This window comes from Stegastes partitus, unplaced genomic scaffold (genome assembly GCF_000690725.1).
Source record: "Stegastes partitus isolate 25-593 unplaced genomic scaffold, Stegastes_partitus-1.0.2 Scaffold583, whole genome shotgun sequence".
Lineage (NCBI taxonomy): Eukaryota > Metazoa > Chordata > Actinopteri > Pomacentridae > Stegastes > Stegastes partitus.
The window spans coordinates 327,883-347,214 of record NW_007578314.1 but is presented as its reverse complement, the minus strand read 5'-3'; the positions used below and the strand labels follow the sequence as shown (position 1 = coordinate 347,214).

General features: G+C 42.5%; 1 protein-coding gene across 1 annotated transcript in view; it reads left to right on the top strand.

Annotated features, from left to right (window-relative positions):
• tmtc1 (transmembrane O-mannosyltransferase targeting cadherins 1) overlaps nucleotides 1–19,332 on the top strand; it is a 172,917-nt gene that overhangs the window by 34,383 nt on the left and 119,202 nt on the right. The window contains exons 3-4 of the mRNA XM_008288946.1: nucleotides 2,557–2,630; nucleotides 4,634–4,810. Coding sequence (XP_008287168.1) covers nucleotides 2,557–2,630; nucleotides 4,634–4,810 — 251 coding nt within the window. The remainder of the gene's footprint in view (nucleotides 1–2,556; nucleotides 2,631–4,633; nucleotides 4,811–19,332) is intronic.

Sequence of the window (19,332 nt, the reverse complement as noted above, 5' to 3'; positions counted from 1 at the left end):
GGCTGTTTATCAGTGGCTGCCGGTCATGTTGACTGCTGCCCTGCCAGGCTGTGGCTGGCTGCTGCTTCACCGTGCACAAAAGCTACCCATTGGAACTGTGGCCGGTACCGTAGATCAGCTCTATAGAAAAACACCGGAAGATATACGACACATACTGTCTATTACTCCCCAGACAGGAAGCTAGCAGTTTTGTCCAATTTTGCCAGCAGTCTGCAATACATCCTGAAATGTTCCAGCTGTTAAGGTGGCTGGTGGAGCAGACAAACACAGCAGACAGCCAGGGCTGAGCAGGATTTGGCTGACTGGGTATAAATTGTTTGATTATTCCACTGGCTCAGGCCTGTCTAGTTTGTGTTTTACAGCAGGTAGTTTCAGTCGGGCAGCTAAACTAGTCAGAAACACTTAATAAGCATGCTGGTGCTTCCCATGAATCATGTCTCAGTGTGTTAGAAAGGAAAGAAACTGATGCAATGCTGCTGAACGACCACAAAACATGTCGTGATTTCACTTCCAGTGTTGCGACGGCATCTTTTTCCATAATTTTCAAAACTCAAAACTTGTGATGCACATTTGTAATCGTTCTCTTAATTGCTACCAGGCAGCATTACCAATCAATAACATTTTATTCATTAATGTGAACATATTGATATTTCTTCCACATACTGGTCAAGGTGTCCTTAGTACAGGATTTTCCACCCATTAGCATCAGGAACATTGTCCTAATAAAGTACAGCTTGTGTTGAAAAGGTGATTCCTGCCCTCAAGCCATTGACTGCAATCAAAGTCTCTGTCATGGTGCCCCGTTGCTCCACAATGAAACTCCCCCTGGTCCAAGTCACTGCCTCCTCACGTCGCTACATATTAAACACTAACGGAATAGTAAGAGGCTCCACCTGCTGTCTCCACTAGGTACAGCTGATGTACAATACATTTTCTGATACGCATGTCCTTTGTCCTCAGCCTTATCGGTTTATTTTTTAATTGGTTAAATTATTAACAGTGATTAACCAATTAAACACTAATTATTACAGTAATGGACATAGTGGGACAGTGATGGCTGTGGTTCTTTGTGAATGAGATCTGACTTTGCGGGCCAATGCCTCTGCCTGAGTTTGACAGATTCTAAAAGCACTAAGCTTGCTTACAAAGGTAAACCAATTGTGTGCATCTATTTTCTGATGCAGTGTGTGAAGCAGCCAGATGAGAGCCAGTAAACGATCCTGAGACCAGAACTGATTCCACTAAAGGATAGAATTGTGGTAGTAAAACAATCTCAAAAACACTGCTATCGTGTACTCAGGAGCACTCGTATGTAGTAGTTTGGCAAAATGATTACTTTTGAACTTTGAACTATCCGGCTGGTATGTGTTGAAGACTAAAGGAGCGTCTCTGTTCTTTTCAAGGAATGTTCCTTGTCTTTTAAGCTCCAACTTCAGATTACAGCACAGATTGCATTCCATCTGTAGTAATATTAGCATCCACACTGTCCAGGTCAAGAGTTGTCTTTTGAGCCTACAGCCATGTAACTGGGATGGCTCTAATGATGGCTGAGGTGATGAGTCCACCAATCTGCTCCAGATCAGGGTTGAAGGAGGGTGTGGTGGGCGAATATTCAGACATCAAAATTGCTATCCGGATACCACCACAATGGCCGAAATGTTTGAATTGGATTTGTGACAGAATGTTTTTTTATAGTGACAGTAATGTGTCTTGACAGTTTCTGGATGGATAGATGGACACATTTGCGTTTGCCTTTTGATGAAGAGTCATAACTTTAATCCAGTCATCGACCATCAGGTCCAATCTTCAACTTGTACTTTGGTTTATGAATAAATACTTGCAAAACTAACGAAAATCCTGTTGTATGATTTGTAGTCTCTAAGCTGATGAATGTGGTACTAATTAGCAAATGATAGCATGCTGATACGATTAATCAAGTTGGTGAACATGGGGAGCACGGTGGTGTAGCGCCTCTCTCAAACTCATGCCTCCAAACATTTTGCACATCGTCCATCAGGTTTAAACATATATTCTATTCTGCCATTGAAGAATGTGCCTTTTTGCATATTATTGGCTGAGTGTTATAGCCCCAAGACAACCAGCAAATGGGAGCAAACACATTTCAGAGGCTGCAGCAGAATGTCGAGCACTGGAAAGACATATCAGTCAAACAGACGACCACTCCAAGATCGTATACAGGCTTTTTCCTAGAGTGTGTCTCGCAGTCTTTTATTGATATGCCTGCACAACTTCAAACTAAAACTCAAAGAGCACACATGCCTGGCCTGTCATTATGAAACAACCTTAATACTTGTTCTTGGCTGTGATAATGGGCACCTGTCCAAACTGTAATTACAGTAAATATTGCGCTCAGGGTTTGGTATGAACAGACATTTCTGAGAGGCGGATTCCACTGAGGCGGTGATGTGCAGAAGGTCAAGTTGTCCATTCCACTGTCACAACCTAATGGGTTCCACATGGACATCTGGCAGTGTTTCATCAGCAGAGCTGTCCGGTACATGAGTAATCCCTAAAATCTGTGTGTATGTGTTGCAGGTGTCTGGTATCGTGGGCAGAGCTGATGTCTTGGCCTGTCTGCTGTTCTTGCTGACATTCCTCTCCTATATTAGGTAAGACGACTCTGTACCACCCCCACGTCTTCTGCACTTACACACACACACACACACACAAACATATGTAAAACACATCAGCCTGAGGGACTGATGAAGATGAGCTTGCTGTGCAGACATAAACTCTTCAAGAACAGGACTTTAACTGCTCCAGAAGACGCTCATATGAGGTCGTGTGCTAGGCAGCAACGTTTATGAACCTCCGGCCGACTGGATGCCGTTTGTCAAATTCAGCTATATTTAGGTCACGTCGTTCAACATGGTGCAGGTTCTTCCCTCATAAAAGCCCCCTTTGCTCAGACAAGTGACCAGCGTGCACTCAGTGGCTTAACACCATGCTTTTATCATTTTAATCTGATAGAGTGCTCTGCCTGCACCGCATTAACCCTCTGAACCCCTAAAGCGGTCACCGGGTTAAAAAGGCATGTTTTCTATAGAAACTCAACAAAGGGACACCGTTAGTCATCGAATGCAACTGAAACAAATGGACAGAAACATCAGATTTTTTAACTTTCAAAAGTCCTTGAGCTGCTCCTGTGTGGTGTCCAGTCTCACTGGGAAAATAACCAAATCTTTGCCTCAACTGTGACCAACAGTTACATGATAAAAATTCAGGGGCTGTTCTGCTTGAACTGCAGGATGTGTTTACACAGAGCCCAGAGGAAACCAATTCAAAGTGTAAATAGTTAAATATCGACAGTATGTAGAGGCACCACTGTTGTAGCTGTTTTATCGTGTTTGTGTTTGGGCTCTTGTTTATTTGTCTGATTGTGTTTTTATTATTTGTTCAATTTGACTTCTGGTTTATTGGGAATAATTTTGTCTCTTTGTTTTCAAAAGGTGCTATGCAAATAAGTTGGTATTAATAGTATTTTTGTCCTAGTTTTGGTAACATCTGTGGATACTTAGAAAGATGTTCATTTCCAAAAAAGGAAGTTGATTTTTGGTATCATAACTGTGCCGTAGCATACAGAGGAGTTTTTGAGTTTTTGAGTTCTCTGCCATGGTTTTGCTGTTTTCATCCTGCAGGACTTTATATTGCAGTGAAAAATAACCTGACAGTGAGCAAAAAACACCCACAGACTGCTTGGCACTGAGAGGATTAAATAACTCATTACAACTTTGGTTCTGTAGTCATAGTTTTGAAAGGAAAACTATGAATTCATAGCCACACTGTCCATAAGCATCCAGCTGCACAGATTGTAAAATACTGTAAGTACTCTGTTAACACTGAGGGCCAGAATCCCACCGGGGCTGATACAGTTCATTGATAGTTAAAACAATAAGCTTCAGCCCTGAGCGTGTGGCTTTGAAATCTCTCATATCAAAGAGCTGTCAGACCTATTTAATTAATGACAAGCACTGCTAATTGGCAGCTTTGTAGGAGTGCTTTAGCTGTCAGTGGGTTACTTACAACCATCACAACACTCTGACCTCTCACAGGTGACGTGAATCACATGCAGTGTCTTGTCAAGGTGTGTGATAGATGAGACAGTAAACGACTGGTCGGTTCTTGTGGCCATCGTGTTGGACGCAGGAGATTTGGGCAGAACCTGACCAGGCCAAATGGTTACGACCTGATGACTGTGTCAGACAGTAGCCCAAGGAGGTGTTGGGTAACTTCCAGGACTTAAAGGTCCTGCTGCTCATGTCTTGGTTCCAGATGTTACAGGACAGCTTCAGAGGTCTGTGGAGTCCATGTCCTTGCAGCTCTGTCTGGTCCATGATTATGAACATCTGATCTGTCCTATTTGAAATCAAAAATGATCTCAGTTTACCGAGTGTAGCAAGTCATTTCACTTACTGTAGTAATTCTGCACAGTAACAAAGCTGTCTTTGTTACTTTGCAGAATTATTATTATTATTATTATTATTATTATTGTTGTTGTTGTTGTTGTTATTATTATGACTAAAGTGTCTTGTGTCATGGCTGAGCTGGAGACTTTGCTAAAGCCGACCTGTAACCTCACATTTTGAAACCTCTTGGTTCTCTCCCCTGTCAGGAGTGTGGGTGAGTGCCACTCTGAGGACTCTCTGCCCTCCACTGTGTCCACGTGGTCTCTGCTCATCAGTTTGCTGCTGGGCACTTGCGCCATGCTGGTCAAGGAGACGGGCATCACCGTGTTCGGAGTGTGCTTGCTCTACGACGCCCTGGTGCTCTGCCGCAAGCCCATCATCTAGTAAGCACACAGAGCTTTTGCTTTATGTTTATTTTTTTCTTATCTTGATTTATGCGGGTGATAGTTTGCTGAGCGTGCGCACAATTTTTCAGCCACGCTTGGCTTTATATTTACACAGCCAAACTCGTTTACATCTGGGAGCTACCCGCTGCAACCACAGACGATTTGTCCAGAAGACACAGTGTCTTTTTATTCTGCTGTGTGCACAAAGAACTGGAGTAAGCAGAACTCTGTCTGTAGGTGTGTTCTTTAAAGAAGACATGAAAGACCAGGCAACATGCTTTTCTTTTGTTCTTCATACTCAGGCATTACAGAAGAGCACAATTATAACAAAACACAGCAATAGAGGACTGAAGTAGTTCCCATTCAAAGGTTTGCTTCCTTTTAGTTCTTCTGACGACTTCCAGACTTGTGTAATAGTTGTGGATGAGGCCTTTATTTTATGTATTATTATCTCATTGGGAGAAAGCCTCCTGTTTGCCTGGATTCATAGATCATCTTGCATGAACTGCACTCTTGAGATCTCAGCAAAGTTGCTTGTTGCCGCTCTAGAACCTTCACCTTTTCCTGCTGTGGCCACTCAAGGGTCAGCTGGGCCTTGTGCTTTGGATCACTCGTCCAAGTGTCCCGTGTGCAGCCTCTGAGCTGAATGTAAACAGATTTTCAGTATTCTCTGATAACATGAGTTCTTAGTAAATTCCTCGTGCTGCTGTAGCTCTAACCCCTCAAACATCAGAGAGCCACCCTCACACTCCACAGCTGTGATTTTCTATCATCAGCATCATTCGGTCTGTTAATTCCTCACCACACATCGTGAGCGTGGTTGCCACCATAAAGTTCAATTTGGGTTTAGTCTCTCTGAATGACTTCGTTCCAGAAGCTCTGAGGCATGTCTAGGTGCTGCTTGGCATTTTGTAAACAGGCTGGTTTGTGGCGTACTGACAGCTTTTTTTTTTTTTTTTTACAGTTTGACCAAACAGCCGCTCCTTGTTGTGCATCATAAAACAGCCACACCACTTGTATGTAGGGATGAAGCCTGTATTCCAGCTACATTTGTTTGTGGGTTTTTCTTTGCATTCTGACCAACTTTCTTGGCAGTTGGTCTCCCTGACTCTGCTTTGGTATAAACAGAACTTCTAATTAGCATCTCTTAATCAGTTTGAACACTGCTGATTAGCATTTTTAACTCGTTTTCTATCTTCTTCCTAATTCAAAAAGTTCAGCTGCCTTTACTCACTGTCTTCTGGCTGTTGTTTTGCTTTCACTGTGGCTCGATATCCAGCAGATTCAGTGCAGCCCCTGGATGAAATGCACAAGGCTGTTTCAAAAGCTAAAAAAAAAAGACCCTCTAATATACAGCGACCATATACAATAGTAAGTTAGTATTTAAACTTTGAACTTAAGAAAGGACACACACAACTATATAAATAACACCATCTAACCACCACCTCTAAGTTAAACAGTTTTTCTCTATGATCAGTTTTATTTTCCCCAGAACGGCCAATATTTCTCCAAGACTATGTAAACTGTAGCACTGTACTGTACTCTGTGTATGTGTGTGTGTGTGTGTGTGTGTTTATGTCTTTCAAGTGTAAACTAGTTTCAAACCTTTGATATTAAAACATTGATGCCAGACATTGTAGTTTTCAATCAGTTTTAGGAGCGACGTGCAGACTACATGTGGAGTTTTGTTCAAACACAAGACTTCATTCAGCTACAGTGAAACATCTGGACGATCTCAAACCGGCATACCTGGTTTTATAGTTGGTGACGTACCATTCTGCTTTTTTCTTCTACTTTTATCTAAAAGATGTGAAGTTTGCTGAGAAAGTTTTGACTTTAACTGGACTTGCTTTGACAAGTCTTGACAGGAAACCTGCCTCCAAAGGCTTAAAAAAAAGCAAAAGGAAATGCTCAGGCAGTCTAAAGCATGAGCAGTCCACCGAGTTATAGACCATCCCATATGTGCTTTGATATAACAGGAGAACCTGGAGGGCAGAAACATTCACTTGGACTCAAGGATGATCCAGTTAGAAATTAGTGGTCAGACGTGACTGTGAGCTCAGAATTAGTCGAGAACAGTTTCCCTTGTGGATCATTAAAGTTTATCTGAGACTAAGTATAACTCAAGAATTCACACATTTACTATGACACAATTTCACATAGATTTCTTCAACGATAAAATAAATGACTGATATACATATGTATATATATATATATATATATATATGTTAGATTACAGTGTTCTACATAAACTCCTTCCTGATCAGTATTCAACACCATAACTGAGGAACAGCAGGCGAGATGTGACCATAGATCACGTGTGGTCAGATGCTGAACTGGAGACTCTAATCTTGGGTCTCCACCTTGAAGCTGCTGTGATTGTATAGAACACGGATCTCCAACTCTGGTCCTCGTGAGCTACCGTCCTGCAACACACCTGACTCACATTAATGGATCATTAACAGACTTGTGTAGAACTTGACAATGTTAGAGATCCATTAATGTGAGTCAGGTGTGTTGCAGGACGGAAACGTCTAAAACCTGCAGGACGGTAGCTCACGAGGACCGGAGTTGGAGATCCCTGGTGTAGATAATGCCAGCTGGTTTGTTTAAGATGAGTATGAAGTATCCATGTTTAAGACCTCTTTGCAGCAACATCCATGTTTAAACCGTTGTCTGCTGCCATGTTTACAGATTTGCATTCTATCAGAATTAACTTTGGGTCAGACTGGATTATAGCCAACTTTGCTGCACAAAGACATTCAGTTCAGCATCTAACCAGAAGTGCAAACGGAGCAGTAAGAGAACAGGATGCAGAACAGAATGAACTGAGCATATAAACAGACTCAGCTGCAGATGACAGTTTAAAGGTGGGTGATTGTAGATGTTAAGGTGGGGACACGTGGTGGTATGAACAGCATGAGATGTGTGCAGCATGTATGGACAGTATTAATGATGTAGACAGCACATTTTAAATGTGAACACAGGAATTAGTTTTTCTGTTTCTGTCAATGATCGTACGTTCTTCAGTCTTCATTGCATGCATCATACGAGTGTGGCCAGACACTTATTTACATTTCTAGTCTCCAGCGTGTTGTTGTGTTTCTGTTTATTTCTCCTGCTTGCTTTCCACTGAGGTTATTAATGTTATCTTTGTTTTGACTTGTCCTATAGTGTAGATAAGGTAAAGTGATGATAACGTATTGTGATGGGGCAGGCTGAGGGACGGCTGACAGCTCTTCTTCTGGAACATGCTGAACACCACAGATTGCAGAGATGTAACGACGTCCCCGTGTCAGAGGGGGATGTTTCCTTCGCTGGTAGACTGTGAACGCAGCCAACTGACTGTTCTTTCTCTGTGTGCGTCGGTATGGTTTTACACTGATACCATTATCCATGTCACACTTTTTTATTGGTACGCTTTGCTGCGGTGTGTCTCCATCCCTTACTCTGTCCTTTTAAAAAAGCCTACAGTGATAATGGAGGACAGATGCCTGGCGAGCAGGGAGCCTCAGATAAAGCACTGCATTTAGGCAGAGGCCCACTCTTTCCTGTCTCCTCGTCGTTCCCAGTGCGCCTCTTCTTCTTCTTTAATGTGCCATACCGGTGTTTTGTATGTTTTAGCCCATTAACTATAACTCACATATACTTTACTTTACAGATGGCCATTTTCCAAAGTACACATCAGTTTGTCGATGGATTCTTGTACCTTCCAGGCAGCTTTTGATTTCATTTCATTTCAGAATGCAGTGAAAATCAACCTGCAGAGATCTGAGACTGGCTGCAGATAAATAATCCATCACAGACAACATGTGAAGTGAGTTTTTGTGCTTTTTGGCAATATCTTACACGAGTACATAGCAGTACATTACAGAACACGCTAGGATTCCCACATTTTGTCTAGTTACATACGAGCAGACTTTCGGCAGGCATATAAAGCAAACAGAGTGAAAGAACCCTCAGGTACACTGTAATTTTTCATGTGCAAAACAGTGTTGTATGCTTGACAGACATCCTTAACCCCTTAAGCCCTGGGCTACTTTCAGCCTGAAAAACCACTCCATGTTCAGCCAGTAACTGCTCAACTGCTGTAGCTTCAAATTATCCATCTATCCATTATCTATACACCACTTAATCCTCACTAGGTTCATGGGGGGCTGGAGTCTATCCCAGCTGACTCAGGGTGAAGGCAGGTTCACCTGGACAGGTAACCAGTCTATCACAGGGCTACACTTAGAGACAGACAACCAAGCACACTCACATTCACACCTACGGACAATTTACAATCACCAATTAACCTCAGCATGTTTCTGGACTGTGGGAGGAAGCCGGAGAACCCGGAGAGAACCCACGCTGCACGGGGAGAACATGGAGACTCCACGCAGAAAGATCCCGGTGCCCCCACTGGGATGTGAACTGGCGACCTTCTAGCTGCGAGGCTACGGTGCTACCCACTGGTCCACCTTGTAGCCCAATGTTACAAAGTGCTTTTCAATAAAAATAAATTAAAAATGAAAATACAATGAGCACACAGAACAACTGATGAAAGTGGAAAGCACACAAATAAAGCTATAAAACATAAAACTTAAATAAAATCAGGGAAAGCTCTCCGATATAAATGTGTTTAAAGAAATGGCTTAAGAGAGAGCACAGACTTAGCCGACCTGATGTCCTCGGGCAGGTCGTTCCAGAGCCTCGCCGCCTGGACTGAAAATGTTCTGTCCCCCTTTGTTTTCAGCCGGACCTCTGGGACAGTTAACAGACCTTTGGCCGAGGATCTTAAAGAGCGTGATGGAGAATATGGAGTTAAAAGGTCGTCAATGTAAGACCGCTGAGTGCTTTAAAAGTGCTTAATAAAATCTTAAAATCAATCCTAAAACATACTGACAGCCCATGTAGAAGAGCTAAAACAGGCGTGATGTGCTCACGTTTCCTCTTCCTGGTTAAAAGTCTGACAGCAGAGCTCTGCACTGTCTGTAGTCTGTCCATGGATTTGTCGTTAAGACACAACTTCGGGCTCTATGGAACAGAGAAACTCAGAAGAACTTTGGCGTACAACAAGTCTCAGTGTCCCGCCTTAAAGACACCTGTAAATCAGAGCCTAAGTGCCAGCCTTGTAACAGAGTCAGTGAACACTAGTCCTGTTGAACCGAACCGCAACTCTACACACCAGAACTGAGTGAAGAGTGAATAAAGTGTGCTAAAATACTCGCTGTACCTGTCAGGATGTTCTACTGAGGGATCAACCAATATGTTTAGTTGTTTTCAGGGCTGGTACTGATCCAAATTCAAGGAGACCCATGACTGATGAACAGATTTACATTTTGCAGTAAAAATGAAAATCTTTATGTCAAAACTTAAACTAGCACAAGCTTGAACACACAACGTTTGATGGAATGGCTTTGTTCATTGATGTTTTACATCAGTTTGATTAAATAAGAGAGAACTTCAACATTTGTCTTTCAGTGTTAACAGACAATTGTGACATGTAATCATCATTTCATGCTGCAGGTGGACATTGTTCAGTCCACAGAGTGGTGGCAACAGACAGAGAGCGACGGCTGCATCAATAAATGATGATACTGATACTGGATCAGCTAAACCAATCATTTGCCTGTTCCTGACCCTGCCGTCCTGTTTCTCAGTGCTGGTGCTGTCATGTGATCACAAAAGCATCAGTTTCATCACATTCACTTTGTGGATCAGCACATCCGCCTTCTGTACTGACCTTCATGTCTGGATGACGCATCAAGTGTGACAGATATTATATCTTCAGCGTGGCAAGCCGGTTTCACGCTGTGCTTCCTGCAGCCACATGTCCAGTAGGAAGGGTCAGCTACCTGAGTCAACGATCTTCCCATGTCCAGGTTATAGTCATGGAGCTTACCTGCAGGCAGACAGCCAGTATATATTATGCACTAAACTTAATGCTACCTTCTTAGTCTTGCTTGTAAGTCAAGTCAGTCCATTGTTTTGCTCCAGACTTAAATATTTCAACAACTCCTGGATGCATTGCCATAAACTCATTAAATGGCAGTGCATCCATTATATTAACAGTGAAACCTGACATTACTCACTCGCTGAAGAGCCTTGTTTACCGTTTAGCAAATATTAAATGCTGGATGGCAACGCTGAACTTCCTTCAGCTAAATAAAAACAAAACTCACGTAATTTGTTTGGCCCTCTCTGTTACTTGCTGAACCAATGTCCCTGGTCTCCTGTCTGCAGATTCGCAAAATGTAGTTAAAGATCTGAGCGTGTCCTGGACTCGTCTTTGAATTTTAACAAGTTGTGAAGGGCAGCTTTTATCAGCTTTGAACCATCACCAAATTAGAGGCGTTTTTATCTCTCGAGGAGCTGGAGACAGTTATCCATTCTTTTATCACCTCTCCACTGTACTTGAGATTGACCCAGTTCACCCTCTTTTGTTCAGCTACAAATGGTTTAGAAAGAAGCTGGCAGATTTTTAAATGCTACAAACACAACATGGCACAACGCTGGTCGACAGTGAAATACAAAACTGAATTTAAAATTGTGCTTTGGCTCCACAACCTGGTTTGCTAATTGCACTCTCTGTCCCCAGATCACTGAGGACATCCTCCCGACTACTTCTCTCAGTAACCCACATTTATACCGCAACACTAAAGGCAGGAGTAGTCAGATACACCTTCATGTGTGTGTTTCTACCTGTGTTTTCTGCAGTATCATTGTATGTGTAGCTACAAAAATGGAGGCGTAGGGATGCAATGTTTATAACACATCTTTAGACTTTTAATACACCATAAAAACAACAGGCTGACGTATTACTTGACAAAGAAAAAACTATCTAATCAGACAAACTATTCATTTAAGCTATAGCTGCATTAAAGTAACTTGAGACCAACGATCCCTACATTTCTCTCTGACCTCACATTTTTCCACATCTCCTCCATGGCGCAGCCCAAAAATGTTAAAAATAATTAACTGACACGACCTAAAGGCAGCTACATGTTCACTGTAATGCCTTATCTTTCTGCAGCAACTTTCAAGTCTCTGCAAGCTGATATTCATTAAATCTTGACAGTTTGGAAACCAATGGCTGCCTGCGAGGCGGGAAAAAGCCATTCATCAATCAGAAAAGTGGTGTGCTTTGGAGAACGGTCAGCAGTGATATATAGACGGCATGTAAATGTGCAGCACAGGTCTTTAACACAGCGCCGTTCACAGTCTGGGGGAAGAAGAACTCTCCTCATTCATCCAGGATGTTTCAGTGTAAGCCATATCATTGTTTCCACATGTTGCTGTAAGCCTGATAAAGATGTTACCCCGGTCTGCAGAGTCCCAGTGGGGAGTGTGTGTGTGTGTCTGTGTGTGTGTGTGTGTGTGTGTGTGTGTGTCTGACACTGTCCTCAGGCTGGACGCCAGTATGTAAAAGTCGCGATTTACAGGCAGAACTAAAAGCTGTGTTCTGGCTTTCTAAGAGAGAGAGAGTGCGTCCGGGCATGTGTGTGTTTCATCACATTTGCATAAGTGTTTGTGCGTGCCTTGATGTGTGAGTCTGGCCGTGCCGAAGCCAGGTCCAGATGTTTTGGGAGCCTCCCTGCTGTGTAAGCCGAGCTGGAATGTTCTGGAATTAGCCTGCTGCCACTGGGCTGGGCGAACTGATAACGCACTGAAACCCTGCATGCTGCTGGAGACGACTGTGTGTTTGTCCGTGGAGCTGAATCTGTATTAGGGTTTGTTTTAGGGGAACTACCCTGGGGCGTCTTTCATTTAGAAGCGAGGCAACCATCCTGCAGGGCTTTTTAAAGCAGGACAATATGTGTGTGTGTGCGAGTAATAGCCTCTTTTTTTTTCTTCAATGAGAGACATATGACAGGATGAGATACCAAAAATGAAGTAGACTTACTAAAGTTGAAACCCTCCAGGTATGTTTGCAGATCAGAGTTTCCACCAGTGTATTGCAAACCTGGACTTTACTGTGCTTCATGGGGCATGGAAACACTTTTTCAGATAAGTTCTTACACAGCCAACATTTAACTTACTTGACTAATCAGCTGTTCCTGCTTCTTTGGTTGTTCATGCTTCCAGACAGCATGAAACAGTACCGATTCCAGCTGACACAAATTACAAATGGCAAAAACATTTCCTGACGGCTTCTCTCCATTTCTCACTTGTCGATGACCAAAGATTAATAATGAGGATGGAAAAAAGTAGGAAACTATCAGAGACATTAAAAGGCAGTTACTTTGTCCAACATGCTAATAGACTGAAGCTCAAGTGAAGATTTCAGGAGCAACATCTAAGAGGAATCAGTGCAAAGTGGTGGTAAATAAAGCTCCTTTCAGACACTGGACAAGGAACATCGCAGCCTTATCAATCTGTTACAGTGTTGTAGTGCTTCAGACAGAGGTCACTTCTCTGTTCATGTTCCTCATGGCTGCATTCATACATACCACCACCACAGTCCCAGAGAGCGCTGCAGTACACACAGTACACAGACTTGACAATACACTAAGCGCTGCATCACACATAATAATGCAATAATTTGTAATTCTAGAGATTTGTTGTGTGTGCAAATGTTCACAACTCTCACATATGAATCCTGCTGCCGTCTGTTGCTGCAGGTCTTCACCAAACTCAGAGACTAAAGGTCCAAACAGCTGGAAGAAACAAACTTCAGCTCTTCTTTTTTTTTTTAAAGTTATTTTTTTGGTCTTTGTTTGATAGTTCAGTGAGAGAGAGTCAGGAAAGGGGGGGAGAAGAAAAGGGGGAGGACGTGTGGGAAAGGGTCATGAGTGGGATTCAAACTCATGACCTCCACATTGGGTCTGTAGCCCTGCACATGGGACACCAGCTCAACCAGGTGAGCTACAGCGGGGCCCAAACTTCAGCTCCTCTTAACATCTTGTTCACACACTCGGAGTACATTTATGTTAGTGAGTGTTCATTTTTCTTTAAGCTGTTGGTGTTTCATACCAGCGGTACGGTTTTATTATTATGGACATTTGATTTTGTCTCCTAATAGATTGTAAATTGTAGAGCAATGATAAAGGTGTGCTGTGATTCTGGCAGATATACTGTGTGTTAAGCGTCTCTGCCATGTTTTCGGATAAATATTGATGCTATGATGTGGAAAAATCTTAAATTACTTTACACAACTCAAAGTACTGCTGTTTGTGCATGTCTGTTGATGGACTGGTTCAGTTCAGACTTGTCATATGGAAATGTTACTAAGTCAGACCTAGCAAGGCTGCTGGCGTGACTTTTACGTAAACGTGACGAAGGTGTGCGTTCAGACATGAAGTCGACATTTCAGTTTACCAAATTAAATTGTTAAATAAGAGGGGCTTGTACATGTCAGAAAAGGAACCACGAGAGTTGTTGAACAAAGTTATCTGTAAAATCAGCCTCTATCAGAACAATAGAACGAATGTGAAGAAAAGTAGGAGGCCCTGATCCAAACTTCCACCTCATCTGTCACACATGGTGGTGCAGGGGCGCCCCCATAGCTCACCTGGTTGAGGGGTGACCCATAAACAGGGGCTGTAGTTCCCCGACGCAGCGGCCGTGAGTTCGACTCCCGCTCATGACAGTTTGCTGCAGGTCTCTCCCCTCTTTCCTGTCTCACTCTCTCACTGTCCTGACTAATACAGGCCAAAATGCCAGAAAAAATCATCTAAAAAAACAAAAAAACTAAAAACATGGTGGTGCTGCTGGTTTGGCCTGAACACGTATGACTGCCAGTAGAACTGATATAGTGGCATTTAATGATGATGCAGAGACATACTGGAGCATCCTGGATGCTCACATTTACATGCATCAGAGCTCATTGGACCACTTGTCATTCAGCAGGACAGTGAGTCTGAAGATACACCCAAAGCAACCAAGCTTGTCTGATTAGAAGATGGAATGTCCTCGAAGGATTTGAATCCAATCCTTGAGCTCATTCATTTAAGTTTGAACATTATAAATATTGTTTAAAGTTAGGCCTGTTACTTCCTAAAAGCTTGAAGGTAATTGAAATGCAACCCTGAAAAAATAGGTTGCAAAACGAACATTGTGTCGCTCATTTGTGATGCCGCTGCTGCTTCACTTGACACTTTAACATTCACCCCTCTTACACTAAGCTGCTGTTTTACTGTTTTTCGGACTCTTAAGTGTGAAAACAGCGTGCAGCTCTCAATGATTCAGCAAATATGTGCCCCGATAGACGACAGATGAGTAGGAAACTGCTATTTGCTCTAATTACAAAGTAAGGAACTGCTGTTGCTGTGGTATTGGTTTCTTAAATGGTTTGTACTACTTGAACCTTTGTACTTTCAAATAATGGTTCACAATGAGTCCATGCCATTCCAAATTTATTGTTCGAATTCTCCCTCAGCTTATGTTTGAGCTGGTGAGTATTAATGGATTATGCAACAAGCTGAAGTTTCTTAAACGCATTTGCATGGCCTCACCTTTGTCCACATTTTTAGCCGTCTACTGTGTCTTTTACATGAGATGGTGCCCTAAAAATTAAATTTTGATTGTTGCTGGTGTGACAAAAAAAACCCCAAAACATGAGCAGGCAACAAACAGGAGCATTTAGGGAATGAGTAGATGTTCATAATAACCTGTCACTGTAGCAGAAAACAGCATCTTAATTGAAAACAATAAAACGTAGTGTTTCTCTTTGAAAAGAAATCTAACAATGATACCACTGTGTTACTGTGTGTGTGTGTGTGTGTGTGTGTGTGTGTGTGGTGTCACACTGATCCATTCTGCCCCTCAGTCTATGACCAGCTTTGGTTTTGGCCGCTGGCACCCAGCTCATCTCTGCTCTCAGTCTTGTTTATGTCTTCCTCTAGATTAGTGCCAGCTGCTATGATAACCCTTAATACCCTAAAACTCACACACACATACACACAATCAGAGCGGTAAGCCTGTGTAATAGCAGTGGTAGTGGTGTAAAGCTTGCAGAGGGCTGCTGCACCGCGATAATGTCAGGCTGGAGCAGGCAGCCAACATGTGAGGAGGGATACAGATGTCTCTCTGCAGGATTTAGACCTTTCTTTCTCTCTCTGACTTAGAGCTAAAGTCCTGGTAAACAAACTCTGTTGACTTTGTTCCTGCCTCAGCCAAAATTACAAGTGCAGTCAGGTGGGGGATGGCTTCCCTGTTGCCAGCTTTTAGTGCCCAGCTAATGCGCATACTAAGATACAACAGTCTAAGTATTAGGTCGAGAAAGAAGAAGCTTTTGTTGGTGTTAAACAGATTAAATTTACATGTGGATAGAAGTATTCTGATATCTTTCTAGATGATTGGATGTAATTTTAGTATAGGGTCTCAGTACAATAAGATCCCAGCAGGTAAATAGGGGTTTTCTCATTATTCCAGGATGTGTCCATGTGTCGAGAATGTTCTGTGGTTCTATCGACCTGTTGTGATGGTGAGAGGGCCTGGGGGGACAGAATGTTCCAGTGGCTTCATTCAAAAATGACTGTGACATAAGTGATAATCTAAAAAACAACAAGTGACAGAAGGTAGCGAATCAGAGGCCAGAGGTTTGCATCAGGACTTCAGCTCTGTGTTACTGGCAGAAAACTCTTTTTTCTATTTCAGATTTTCCTGGTTCCAGAAGTATGTGTCTCATTTGTTGTCCCAGAGGAACTTTAAGGCATGAAACCAGGGGTGTCCAATCCTGATCCTTGAGGGCCACAATCCAGGGTCGTTATCAGGTTTCTGTAGAGCTTGATGATGAGCTGATTGTTTGAATCAGGTGTGTTGGAAGAGGGACACATCTAAAACATGCAGGACTGTGGCCCTTGAGGACCAGGATTGGACACCCCTGGCATGAAACTCTTCAGGTTAAAACATCAGTACCTAAGATTAAGAACTTTGCCTGGAAATATGTTGATCTTTGATAAAAGGTACAAGTTTGTGCACATGATAGGTAGACATGATGTACGATAAACAAGAAACATCGAGTCATCAGGCGACAAGTACACATCGCTTTAGGCTCACTGATAAGAAGAACACTGAAAACATGGTCCGCAGCTTAACCTTTGAAATTCTGGATCAGCTGTGTATGAATTTGGTGACTATGGTTCTCTGTTGTGTTCTGCATCGCAGCAACAAAGTGCTTTAAATCCACTGTTGCTCTCATTTGCACGTCTGACTGACTGCTACATGCCAGTGGTGGATATTGACGTATAGACGTGTCCCACATTTGATATGAAAACACAACTGACGTAGTTAAAAGTGGCCTTGATTGCGACAGTATTATAGCAATAGTTACACAGCATGAAGTGCAGCGTGAAGTCGGGCAGATTACCTTGAACGCAGCAACTTTTTTTGCTGCTTGATACAAAATACACGGCTGCAAGGTGGCTCAGTGGGTAGCACTGTTGCCTCGCAGGAAGAAGGTTGCCGGTTTGCGTCCCGGTGAGGACACCGGAATCTTTCTGCGTGGAGTCTCCATGTTCTCCCCGTGCAGCGTGGGTTCTCTCCGGGTTCTCCGGCTTCCTCCCACAGTCCAGAAACATGCTGAGGTTAATTGGTGATTGTAAATTGTCCGTAGGTGTGAATGTGAGTGTGCTTGGTTGTCTGTCTCTAAGTGTAGCCCTGTGATAGACTGGTTACCTGTCCAGGTGAACCTGCCTTCACCCTGAGTCAGCTGGGATAGACTCCAGCCCCCCATGACCCTAGTGAGGATTAAGCGGTGTGTAGATAATGGATGGATGGATACAAAATACACAGTCACCAATCTACAAGAGAAGTCTGTCTTATAGCATAGTTTTTAACACTCCATTTACAAGACACTGAGTTTGTTGACGTGCCATTTTAACTCCTATTTTGCTGCAGATGTAAACATTAGCAGAAATGTTGCAGAACATACAAATGAACACAATCCCAGATTTAAAAGCCAACTGAAGCAAAAACTACGTTGCACTTCCCTACAAAGTCACACTGACAGTTCCTGAATGATGAATTCTTTCCAAATCATTTTTCAAGTCATCTGGTGAAAATTCCTGTATGTTTGTATTTTGCAGTTTTTCTTTCTTTTTTCCCCTCATATTGTGCAGCCCTGCTAGCTCTCACATTAACTTCTAGGAGTCATTAAGGATACACATTGAGGGTAAAACCACTTCTGGAGCCAGCGACTCCTCCCACTCTGTATGCACCTCAAATATTTTATATTTATAATCTAACAGTAATGAGGATTTGTGGAAAATTACATCCAGAAAAGCAATGCGTTAGTGGTGAAGGATGAAAACATGCAAAAATAGTCACAACAAATCAACAGATGGCAAAGCTGAACTTAATTTAATGAAGGTTATGAATGTGAAAAACCTGTTAAATTATTTAAAAATAAGAATTCTCTCTGCATGCAGATGAGTTTATACATGTGTAATGTGTGGCTGTATTTATTTGAATGACATTATGGCCTTCCCCCAGGATGCTGGGTGTTCATATTTGCAAGAAATATTGTGCAGAAAGGTGCTTGTGGTTATACAGTGACATGAAAAGCAAAAGCATTCAATAATTTGCACACGTACACAAACATGTATGTGTGTAGAGTGCAGTGAATTCAGAGTAAAATGAAACCCAGCAGGCAGCTCAAGGCAAATTTCTCGCTCTCTGTTGGTGTGTTTACATGCAAGCTAATAATTTGATTACAGCCGGATTAACCTCTTGAACCTCACACTCCGTCGTTGGCAGGTTCCTAATCACACGCTGCTGTCGTGCTGCCAAACTCTGTCCAGAGCCACACGACTGAGGACGATGTTGGTGAAGATCTCAGCATTCCTAAATCTGCTAATCATGTCAGGATGAAGTCCAGTGAAACATGTTCAAACTGACAGCTCAGATATTCTATTTAACACCATAATGACGGCGTACTGGTGTGACAAATCTGGGATTAGTCTTTTACTCAGTGTTGGGCACATGGGGGACTCGCTGTAGTGTAAAGCCTTCCATCTACCTTTAAATCATTTAAACTAAATTAAACCTTGTCAGTTGTAGTGTCCTTGTGTCACTAAATGTCATGCCAAGGCAGATCAAAACATCATTTTAAAGGCTGCACAGATACACCATCAACGTATTTATAATGCACAGTAAAGCTTTTCAATTAAAAATCCAGAATTGACAACAAAATATACTTTACATACGTGTTATAACTGCTGAGTTTCTTTCTATTTTGACTGACTGCTGATTGAATGGTCATGAAACTGTGCACAAACATTGATGACTGTCAGAGGATGAATTATGCCTGCGTGATAGCGATGCGTACCAGTGATTGACAGACCATCAGTAGCTATAGTAAAACTCTTTGATAGAATCGATGATAACGTCAATTAAATTTAAGCAAACCACCCTGAGAGCACATCATGAAAGCTTAAAGTCGGCTTGCATTAACAAACCGCAAACGTGCTTCCTCCGTGGCTCATGAAAAGCCCACAGTACTGTGATAATGAAGCCCAGTCGCTCTCCCAGTGGTCACCCAGTCTGTCTATCTGTGTGTGTGTGTGTGTGTGTGTGTGTGTGTGTGTGTGTGT